This window comes from Trachymyrmex cornetzi, unplaced genomic scaffold, assembly GCF_001594075.2.
Source record: "Trachymyrmex cornetzi isolate Tcor2-1 unplaced genomic scaffold, Tcor1.1 scaffold382, whole genome shotgun sequence".
NCBI lineage: Eukaryota > Metazoa > Arthropoda > Insecta > Hymenoptera > Formicidae > Trachymyrmex > Trachymyrmex cornetzi.
This window is the reverse complement of record NW_017298555.1, coordinates 55,326-67,540: the sequence shown is the minus strand read 5'-3', so window position 1 is coordinate 67,540 and position 12,215 is coordinate 55,326. Positions and strand designations below refer to the sequence as shown.

Here is a 12,215-nt window from a genome sequence, read left to right as displayed (position 1 = left end):
CAGTGTTGCCAGATCGTGGATTTTCTCCCTAGATTTAGGGTTATTTTTTAGGCTTGGGGAGAAATTTAGGGAGACAAAATGTTTAGGGAGAACGTTTAGGGTTATTTTGTAGTTTTGGGGAGAAATTTAGGGAGACAAAATATTTAGTGAATATGTTTAGGGTTTCTGATTACTGTAAAGAAATTTGTTTTCCATGGCGCTGGTTGGCTGCGATGTTTCGTGCCTTGCAGCCTACATTTCCATTCTTGGTGGCCGTACTTGACTCGCGTAGTGGCCGAGTAGCGTTACGCGCGTTCTGGTCGAAAAAAAGACACAGAATTTACGAAAGTTTGCATTTGTGCGTGCATTGCATAATTGTATTAATTGTATTGCCGTTGATGCTTGCCTACGTATATTTTGAAACTCGCCATGTAGTAATGCGGATGTATATACAACTTCTCATCCTCATCAGAGTGTCAGCTATTTTCAATATAACACTACAAAATAAACTAGACAAGTTGGCTACTGCATTTGTATAAAAATAAGGTATGTTATAATGTTCGCTGGAATAGTTTGCTGAGATTGAGCCTACGTAATATATCTTTTTACAGTAGATAAACTTTATAATGTCTATAAATGTAGACGCTCGTGTAAAGTGTGCCAATCTCTAACTGTCGTTACTTTTTACTATTAAAATTTGACAATATGCCACAAACAACTAATCAAAAGCAGTACATACAAAAGTACGTAAAAACTTGGGAAAATGAAATCGAATTCAAAGGTGTGAAGAATTTATTTTGTTATTTAATTTGGCAAAGTTAATTTTAGAAATACAAATTATAATTTATTAATGAATCTTCTAGGTTGGTTGAAACCCTGTATTGGGGACAATACGAAAGCACGCTGTGCTTTTTGTAATATCGATATTTTAGCACATCGAAAATCGTTGAAAACGCATAGCTGCACCAAAAAGCACATTCAAAATGCGAAGAATGATAAGGAATGCTTGCAACTCCATAAAATTGAAAATTTTACAACACCACATATTAATGATCGTCGAAAAATAGCTGAGTTAAAAATAGCTGCCTTTATAGCTGAGCATTGTTCAATAAATGCTATTGATGATTTGGGCAAAATTATAAAAGATTTGGACGCGACTTCTCATGTACTTACAAATATTAAGATTCACCGTACAAAATGTACAGGGTTGATTGTAAATGTCATTTCCCCTTGTTTATTTAAAGAAATGCTTGATGACTTGGGAGAATCTTATTATTCGTTAATTATTGACGAAAGTACAGCGATAGATAACACAAAAGTCTTGTGTACTATGATTCGATTTTTTAGCTTAACTTTAAAGAAAATTCGCACAACATTTTATAAATTAATTCAATTAGAATCTGGAACCGCTGAAAGTATAACCAACTTATTGATAAATCATCTTCAAAATGATGGTTTAAATATAAAACATTTAATTGGTATAGGGGTCGATGGAACGAACAGTATGGTTGGCAAAAATGACTCGGTAGCATCTAGATTAAAACGTATAATTCCTCATTTAGTGGTTATAAAATGTGTTTGTCACTCACTTCATCTGACCGCTGAAAAGTCTTGTGATGTTTTACCAAGAAATTTAGATTACTTAGTTAAAAAGAGTCACACTTGGTTTTCGCATAGTACAAAAAGAATTATCGAATATAGGAAAATATATGAAACTATAAATCAGAATATGCCGAAAAAAATTGCTAAATTATCAGGAACTCGGTGGCTCGCTCGTATAGAAGCCATTAAAACCATTATTGATCAATGGGACGAACTGAAACTACATTTTGAAATGGCTAAAAATTCCAATCGATGCAGTGAAGGATATGTTGCTGAGGAATTATACAACATGTATAAAAATGATGAAAATAAGATTTATTTGATATTTCTACGTGATGCTTTAAAAGATATTACCAACATAAATAAACTTTTTCAGTCTAATGAAATAGAACCACTTAAACTGTTCAAAGATCTTAATCATCTGTTATATTTAATTTTACAAAAAATCGTTGTGCCTAGTCAGTTGGAAAAGGTAAAACATCAAGATTTGACTAATTATAACTTTCAAGATTATCTCATGTTTGTAGATTGTGTGGATTATGGATATTATTTTAATGAATTTTCTTCAAAGATTAATCCTCAAAATTTGAAAGACATTAAAGAAAGGTGCAAAGCATTTTATATCGAATTAGTCAAACAATTACAAAAGCGAATTCCGGAAAATTTGCAAATTTTAGAAAAACTTAGTTATTTCACTTCAGAAAATGCAATGAATAAATCAAGAAATGACATTATAGATATAGTTGTTAGTTTTAAAGAAATTTGTTTGGACATTGAATCTACCGTTAAAGAGTGGAATTCTCTGCATCGTTTCGAAGTAAATACAAATAATTCAGAAGATTATTGGGCTAAAGTAAATAATGAAACAGATGCTGCCGGTGAAAAGCGTTTTGGACACGTCTCAAAATTAGTTCTCGCGCTTCTCTGTCTGCCATTTTCTAACGCTGAAGTCGAGAGAGCATTTTCAATAATGAATATTATCAAAGATAAGCTGCGAAATAGACTAATCATTAGAACATTAGATGCAATCCTCAGAGTGCGATTTTTATTGCCGAATACATGCAGAGACTTTCAACCATCAAGACAAATGTTACAAAAATTTGTAAGTGAGACAGTTTACGGAGGACAAATCGATAACGAAGCTTTAGATGCTCTAGATTATTTTGATATGATTGAAAAATTTACGGCATAAATTTCTTTTTTTGTGATGTAACGTATTCCTCTTTAAAATTATATACCGTGTGCATAACTGTATAAGCGATTAAAGCAATGTAATATATGTATATATGTACATTGTTTATGTATTGTGTATTTAATTTATTATCTGTGTTTATTACTAATTTAAATTTAACAAATACGTCATATAATATTAGCTTGAAATGTTTACCTTCTAAAAATAGATTTAAATATTTCTTATTCCCTTCTCTATATTATACATTAATATGTAAAATTATTAAATTAAATAGAAATTTTTAATGTTCAATTATTTTATTTTGAACATAATATTTGATAATTTTTTATTCACCTCATTGCTGTCGTGTAAATGATCTATTGTTTTTAGCTTAAACTCATCGTTTATAAATAAACAGAAAACGTTTATAATAAAAATTTATTGAAAAACGTCTATAAATAAACGGAATAACATTTAGGGAGAAATCTAGGGTTTTTTTCAGTACTCCTCAGGGAGATTTAGGGAGAATCCGAGACTGTTTTAGGGGGAAGTCGATAAAGGCATCTGGCAACACTGCGCAGCGAGTCGGCCGACTTCGCCGCTGCGCGAAAGCGAGCGAGACAGTGAGAGAGAGCGCCCGTCCTTCACAGATCAGCTGGGCCCTGTTCTGAGTGCAACGCCATCTCCGAGAAAATCGAGCAACTACTATTACACACAATTCCTGGTTTGTTTCTCAGCCCGAGTCTTTGTTGACGAACAAATTTACGTGAATTGCAATTTAATGTGGATCTTTTTTTCTAAGCTTTCAATCTCAGTTCTGTAAACTCAGTGTTGTTTGTGGACGTTTTGCGGTGAGTGGTAGACTATCATTAGGTCCATACGAGCTATAATTAAGGAAATATCGATATCAGTTGACAGCTCTACGTGTTGAACAAATGTAAGTTTTTAACTTTTCTTCCGATTTTTGTACTAATATATACTACCACGATAGAATTTTGCATCTATTTTAATCCTGTAAAAGGATTTTTGATTCCGTTAAGTAAATTCGGAGATTCAAATCAAACTGCAAAATTACCGGCAATTTTCAGTCCAGAATCCCCTTAAGATTGAGATTGGATTGGAATTTAACCAATCAGAAGAAAAAGAAACTAATTAATCAAGTTTAGTATAAATTTTGCTTTAATTGGTCAAATCCCGATCAATCTCAATCTCTAATGTGATTACGGCACTTTTGCTTTCTGGTTCATAAAAGTCATACATTCTTTCATATAAGTAATTATTAAATAATTTGTTACAGGAACAATTATTAAACAATTTGTTGAAACTTATTAAAAACGAATCAGCTAACTCCAAAGAAAAAATTAAAACATTTCTGCTCTTTTAATGATAATTGGCTAAAGGATGAAAATTTCAAATCATGGCTTACAAAATATAACAAAGAATATGCAAAATACATAATATGTAACATACGTTTTACTGTAAAACATGATGGGATTAATGCACTTAAACAACATTTAAATTCATTAAGACACAAAAATATGGACAATCAACAGAAACAAACTTAAAGCCGCGACACAGACTTTTGCGTAATGCATAAGGCATAACGCATAACGCATAGCGTAACGTGTAGCAACAGCACAAGCTTGTATATAAGTTTGTACTATTTGGAATGTCTCAATTGAAAATAAAATATTATATAATTATACAATATCATTATATTATATAATTTTGTAAATAATGACAAATACGTCATATTCCTATCTGGGAGTCTAAACGTACTTATCTATCACACGTTTCGAGGTTATGCTGGATTCACACTGCATCCGATTTTCGTCGTACAACGCTCTGCAACCAATCAGAAAACAGGATTCCGATGGATTTTGCTTCATATCATCGGAATACTGTTTTCTGATTGATTGCGGAGCGTTGTACGACGCAAATCGCAGTGTGAATCTAGCATTAGAACAGGCTAGCATGAGAGCATTCTTCGTATTCGTGCTACTTAAGATGTCTGCATAGCATATAAAGTTCATCTTTAAGGTATATTCACACAAACTTGCATAGCCGCATAAACGTATGCATAAAGAAAATTATCCAATCACATTTTATGTACGACTTTAAAAGAGAACTGCAATTGGATAATTTTCTTTATGTATATGTTTATGCGGTTATGCAAGTTGTGTGGATATACCCTTAGTTCGGATCTACAATAGGTGTTTTAAGTCTTAAGCCGTAAGAAATTGACCAATGGCAGACAAATTCGGAGAGAATAATCGATTATGATTCGTCCATTTCTTATGGGAAACCCTATTGTAGATCCGGGGTTATCCCCGGATCTACAATAGGGTTTTAAGCCCTAAGCCATAAGAAATGGGCGAATCACAGTCGCTTATTCTTCTCGGATTCGACTGTAATTGGTCAGTTTCTTACGGCATAAGGTATAAAACACCTATTGTAGATCCGGACTTACGGATTTTTCGACGTCTTGTGTTTAAAGGGGAGCACAGACTCTTGCATAACGCATAACACGTAAGTCCGGATCTACAATAGGTGTTTTAAGCCATAAGAAATTGAGCAATTACAATCGAATCCGAGAAGAATAAGCGATTGTGATTCGCCAATTTCTTATGGCTTAAAGCTTAAAACGCTATTGTAGATCCGGACTAATGCATAAGAATATGTATCAATCGAAGTTCTCCGTTTCTTTCCCTTCCATAGAGAACTCTGGTTGGTTCAATTTCTTATGCCTCATGTGTTATGCGTTATGCAAGAGTCTGTGCTCCCCGCTTTATGGTCACAGCACAGACTTTTGCATAACACATAACGCATAGTGCATAAGCGAATCAACTAATCAGAAGCTTTCCTTTCCTCTCATTCCATAATAAAGAAGAATTTCGATTGGTTGATTCTCTTATGCACTATGCATTATGCGTTATGCAAGAGTGTGTGCTGCGGCCATTAGGCCTATCGCACATGAAATGCACAATAGAGCATAAACATAACATAAGACCGCTCGACCAATGAACATCTTATGTAAATCAATATGGCGACTTAATGGTGGATGCTCATTGGTCCAGCGGTCTTATGTTATGTTTATGCTCTGTTATGCATTTCATGTGCGATAGGCTTTAGGTTGAAGAAGAAAGAAAAAAAATCTGACAAGTCAATAATCATATCATATCAGTTGACGAATGTTTTAGGACGTGACACCTATTGAAAATAAAGTTTTTGTTCTAGTTCATCTCGTTATAATTGATTACGATATGTTAAGAAAGCTTCCCTTTGATCTTCTACCAATTGTTTATCGCTGCAGACTCGTTAACACGTTGAAGCACAATGTCAAACGCGAATATAATGGAACATCATCCTCCGCTTTACGTGCCGAAGCAAATTGCACATTATACGTGGACGAACAACTGCAGGAAATTTTTAACTTTAAGGATACCAAGATCAGCAATTGGATCATAGAGGTTACAAGTATTTCTCAACTGCAATAAAGCACCGTCTCCCTTTTACTTTGCAGAAATTGTATATCTGAAAGTATATTTGCAGAACAAGGCACATGCACTATGCGTCAGCTATACTGAAAGCAATAAAGATAATCGCCAATGGATTTTACGTACGTTAGCTTCACGGTATGCTGTACAACACAACGATATATGTCAAGTGGCCAAGAGATTGGTCTGCACTGAGGTACACTGTTTTGTGTGAGTTATATGCAATGCTTTAATCAAATTGTATCGTATGAACATATATTCCAAATGTATCAACTTTTATTTTCATATCACCACTGTTATTGGAAATATGTATGTATTAAATATGTTGCATTTATACAAAGTATCTGTAGTCTCGTTCTGTTATAGCCTGAAAATGAACGACAGATGATTGTCCATGAGAGAGCTTTAAAGGATATTCTCACACCAGCTTATCATTGGTTATTTATTATTATAGGAAGATTACAGCATGGCGTCAAATTCTTGGTTGACCTGAGAACTGATGTTCTGGTAAGCAAAATAAAGGAATCTATATATGGATGCTTGTAATACAAATCTTATTGTTAAATGACATTTATTATAGGAGCATATATTATCAGGGTTAAATTATTGTTATATCTATCTGATTATATTATTTTTACTTTTCTCAGCAACTAATATCAGAAGTAAAAGATGCAGAGCAAAGCATAATAGTACAGCAACTAAATCATACTTTACGAGACTTGCTTTTACTCTGGTTTTCCGTTGGTTTCTTACATATGGAACGAATAACTTGGGAAAGTGCATGCGATATATTGCAGAAAGTAATTATAGTTCTGATATATTTTATTTCCATGATTATATCTATTTTCAATTTCTATATTTCTGACTGATTTCTCGTGCTCCTTCTTCACTCGCAAATCTAAAGGTCTCTGATTACGAAGCTATACATCCTATGAGAAATTGGTTGGACTTGAAACGCAGGGTTGGACCATATAGAAGATGTTACATATTTACACATCCATCCATGCCAAGAGAACCTATTGTTGTGTTGCATACAGCATTATGTGATGTTATACCAGGTTATTCAAATGCAAAGAAATTTGCTTTCATAATTTTCCGAACAGAATTTGTTTTGTATAGAAAAGAAAGAGAAGAGTAATTAGTAAATTTTTTAAATATTCCCATGTATCATTTTACAGATAGTATAAAAGGTATTGAAGAAGCTGAAATTAGAATTTTGGGAAGTGCAAAGAAATATATAACTTTTTTAGAGGAAGACAAATCAAAAATAAAAGCAGCAATATTTTATTCTATAGTATCTACTCAGAAAGGATTACAGGTAGTTGATTTATAGTAGTAATAAAAATGTTAATTATACTTTCCAAGTTCAGGTTAACATAAATTATACTACAACTCTGTTATAAAAAATATGTATGGCTAGAAAAAGATATTTTTACACAGGGGATTGAACTCGGTAATTATTTGATAAAAGAAGTAGCTAACGAGATCACGACTGAATTTCCAGCTATACAACAATTATCTAGCTTATCACCGATACCAAATTTTAAGACTTGGTTATTTGATAAATTGAAACAAGGTAAATGCAGGCTTGAAAAAAAATAAATAGAAATTATATATATTTATATATATATATATATATATATTTGTTGCATAGACATGGCATTTATATTTACCACACAAGAATATCAAATTGCAAAAGATATTTTGCAAACAAAAAATTTGATATCAACCTTAAAAAAAATCTTGGACACATCGCTATGGACAGAGGACAAGCAACTGTCAGAATTTTTAAAAGGACCATTACTTCGAGCATGTGCGTGGTACTTGTATAAAGAAAAAAGACGTGGCTATGCTTTAAATACAGTTGGTATGTTCCGTATTGCTTTTTTTTCTTTCATAATCAATTTGTGAATGTAGAAGTATTTCTAAAGAGCGAGACGAGTATTGCAAGATAAATATCTTCTGTATATTTTGTATATTGTTTTATGCAGCTAACTTCCATTTACGCAACGGAGCTGTGATGTGGCGAATAAATTGGATGGCTGATCCTTCACCACGCGGAGTGGCAAATAGTTGCGGCATAATGGTTAACTATAGGTATATATATGAAAAAATCGACTCAATGATGTGTGTATACGTATGTATGTATATATTTTATATATGTATATACAGGGTATCCAGAAAATCGCCCGCAATACTTCGGGAAGTGATTCGGGAAAAAAAGAAGGAAAAAAAGCTATATAAACATAGCTCTGGAAATAAGTCGTTTCCGAGGTATAACTATTTTTATGTTAAAAAATTGTAATTTTTCATCATCACAATCATAATTTATTTAATTGTGTTTTAATATAAGTATATTTTGAACTATTTTGCATTACCCAGGATGCACCACGTGGAGGCGTAGTCCACTTGGCATCCCTTTAGTAAAGTAAAAAAATTTTTAAATAAAAAAAGAGGGATGCCAAACGGACTATGCTTTCACGTGCATTCTGGATAATGCCAAAATAGTCTGAAATGTAGTTATTTATGTTAAAACACTGTGAAATATATTATGATTGTGATTATGAAAATAAATTACAATTTTTTTTAACATAAAAGTGGTTATAGCTCGAAACGATGTATTTCCGTACTTATATTTAATCTTTTTTCCTTCTTTTTGGATCCCGAATCATTTCCCGAAGTATTGAAGGCGATTTTCCGGACACCCTGTATATGGATATATACAGGTTGATCTAGACCACTCACACGGGCCGGCACATACATATTCCTCATGAAAAAGTGAGTCGAACGTGTCAATAGCAAAATATGATATCAATAGTTCTTAAACGATAAGCCCTAGAAGATGTCCAATCACGGGGTATGAAATTCGCGCCGTCAGGAATAGCACAACTAAGCAGCCGGCCGCGCGAATGCTTTGATGGATATCGCTAAACAGCACGATACCAAATGAGGTACTGCAAAGGTTCGTGAAATCTCTATATTAACATTTACTACGGTATTCTTAAATCGATTGAGTCCGATTTAATTGATGAGGAGTAATGTCAATTACAAATTAGTAAAAAGGATTTTTGGAATATGTTTTAATAAATAAATATAAATTTATAAATAAAATCAATATTAATTAAATTATCCAAATAAATATCAAAACATATTTCAAAATTCCTTTTTACTGATATAAATGACGTTGTATCGAATTTGCAATTAAGATTACTCCTCATCAATTAAATCGGACTTAATTTAAGAATACCGCAATATATAAATGTTAATGTAGAGATTTCACGAACCTTTGCAATACTCATTCGATATCGTACCATTTAGCGATACCACTAATAAGATACTATTAAAGACCGTCAGCCTTGGGCAAATTTTCATGACTATTAATGAGGTCCGGGGGGGTCGGGGATAATTGAAGAACAATGACGTTATTGACAATTAATAACAATTCATGATTATTAACATAAATATTTCGATAATACATTAAATTATTAAATTCGGGATTTTTTTATTATAGAAATGCTGTATAAATAAGTATGCATATTTTTAATGTTATATCTTAAATATTTTCGAAAAATTACAATTTTTTCTCTGCAGTTATCATCCTCTATTGATAGTCAAATCCGGATGATAACATTAAAATCACAGTTTTAAATAAAAATCGAGTATTAAGTTTTAAACGTATATACATGTCTACAAAACTAATAAATCATGAAATTAGTACCGTATTATTACAAAATTGTCCTCAATACGTGGCTAATAAATAAACAATAAAAACGGTTGCGCATATGCCATACACTAGATCTTGTTAGTGAAATATCATTAATATATTCGTATATAGAATTAAAAGAATTACAATAATTATGTCAGTTACAATTAATCAAAGTATAAACGTTTCGGCCCTGAATGTGGCCATTTTCAGTATAAATAAACACAATATATAAAATTATAAAGATATAAGCAATTACGAAATAACAGGAATATGCTCAACCGTTTTTATTGTTTATTTATTAGCCACGTATTGAGGACAATTTTGTTATATACAGGAACATAAACATGTGTTATCCGTTAAATTTTTTTAAATTTATTAAATTATTTTATGGTATGAATATATGTAATTTATTTAATAGTTGCAAATCAATTTAAAACTAAGAATCGAAATACATTTTTTAAAAGTATGCTTAAGAGAAAATTTAATTCCAATTCATTTACAAGGGTTATTAAAAAATAATATTGTATTACATCAACAATCTTTTACATTTAAAATGAATAGAATTAAATTGATTTGCACCAGAAAATTAATTAAATTAGAATTGAAAGACTCTTACTGTCAATTAAATCACAATAGATGCAATCTTTTCAGAACTTGTAGAAAAATAGAAAAGATACTTCCCTTCAACTTAAGTTGTTCATTTTTTAAACATCAAGAATATTATTTTAATAGAATGTGGATACCAGAAAATATTAGAATTAATAAAAAAATTAATAATTTAAAAATCAAATATAAAAAAACAATCAATTCGATTAATTATAAAATTGAACTTGATTCCCCTCACAATGGAAATGATTTCATTGGAAGTCAACCGCAAAAAATTAAAAATATTTCTTTGACAAATAGCCTTACTGATAACTCTGATAACTCATTTTGTATTAATATTGATTCGGATAATTTTAAATCTAATTATAATATGAACCAAATAAATGAAGAATGGATTATAAATACTACAAATACTGTTATTCCAGATAATGTTAAATCAATTTTACAACTTGGACATAAATTTAATTTACCGGATAATAAATATAACAATGAAAAGACAGCCATAGAATTTATAAAAAATACTGAAAATAATATTGCTAAATTAGAAGAACCTGTAAAAAATGTTATCAGGAATGATACTATTTCTATTTTAAAAAATTTACACACTAATTACAAATTACATGATATTAATAATTTGAAAGGAAAATCAATGTTAGTTAAAGAATTTATCAAAGATAATCTAGACATTCTCATAACTCGAGCAGATAAAGGTAATACCATAATAATATTGAATTATAATGAATACAAAGAAAAAATGAACAATTTACTTTGTGACAATAGCACATATTCATCATTAAATAAAGATCTACTAAATAAATTAACTAATGATACTAGGAGTCTGTTAATCAATCTAAAAAATAAAAAATACATTGATGAAAATCTATATAAAAGATTGTTGGTTACTGATGGAGTTCTTCCTAGAGTCTATGGGCTGCCGAAGATCCATAAAACTAATTTTCCACTTAGATTAATTGTAAGTTGTATTAATAGTCCCACTTTTCCATTGGCTAACTACCTAAAAACTACTATTGACAATAGCTTAAAGAAATCAAAATTTGAGTTTATAAAAAATAGTTTTGATTTAGTTGCTAAACTTAATGGCAGACCTTTAAATCTAGATTTTAAATTAGTTTCATTTGACGTTGAATCAATGTATACTAACATTCCTATAGAATTAGCTATTGAAGAAATAGTGAAAAGATGGGATTTAATTGTGAATCATACAACAATACCACTTAATGATTTTATTAATTCTATTAAATTGATTTTAAACTTAATTTATTTCCAATTTGAGAAAAAATATTTTAAACAGACATTCGGCATGCTTATGGGTTCTCCTTTGTCGCCTATTATTTCTGATTTGGTTATGGAAGATATTGAAAGCAAGATTCATGCTACTATTGACATTGATATATCTATATACTACAGATACGTAGATGATATTTTATTAGCATTGCCCAAAGAAAACATTAATCAAACTTTAGAATTTTTTAACTCTCAACACAATCGAATTAATTTTACATTAGAAGAAAATGATGATGTGAATTTTTTGGATATAACAATAAGAATAATAAATAATAAGATAATTTTTTACTTATATAAGAAACCTACTCATTCAGGGAGATTTCTAAATTTTCTTTCCAATCATCCTTTA

At 30.9% G+C, this 12,215-nt stretch overlaps 2 protein-coding genes across 2 annotated transcripts in view; both read left to right on the top strand.

The window, feature by feature from the left end:
• Positions 1-684: 684 nt before the first annotated feature.
• Positions 685-2,773, top strand: LOC108763761 (uncharacterized). The gene is made up of 3 exons (XM_018511622.1): positions 685-760; positions 843-1,169; positions 1,464-2,773. Exons 1-3 carry the CDS (start codon positions 685-687, stop codon positions 2,771-2,773), a joined length of 1,713 nt encoding a protein of 570 aa, XP_018367124.1.
• Positions 2,774-5,897: 3,124 nt separating this feature from the next.
• Positions 5,898-12,215, top strand: part of LOC108763769 (malonyl-CoA decarboxylase, mitochondrial) — a 16,693-nt gene continuing 10,375 nt past the window's right edge. The window contains 9 exon segments of the mRNA XM_018511633.1: positions 5,898-6,222; positions 6,305-6,445; positions 6,616-6,756; positions 6,897-7,049; positions 7,154-7,307; positions 7,428-7,567; positions 7,690-7,825; positions 7,904-8,116; positions 8,241-8,346. Of these exon segments, the coding sequence (XP_018367135.1) occupies positions 6,016-6,222; positions 6,305-6,445; positions 6,616-6,756; positions 6,897-7,049; positions 7,154-7,307; positions 7,428-7,567; positions 7,690-7,825; positions 7,904-8,116; positions 8,241-8,346 (1,391 nt within the window). The 5' untranslated portion in view covers positions 5,898-6,015.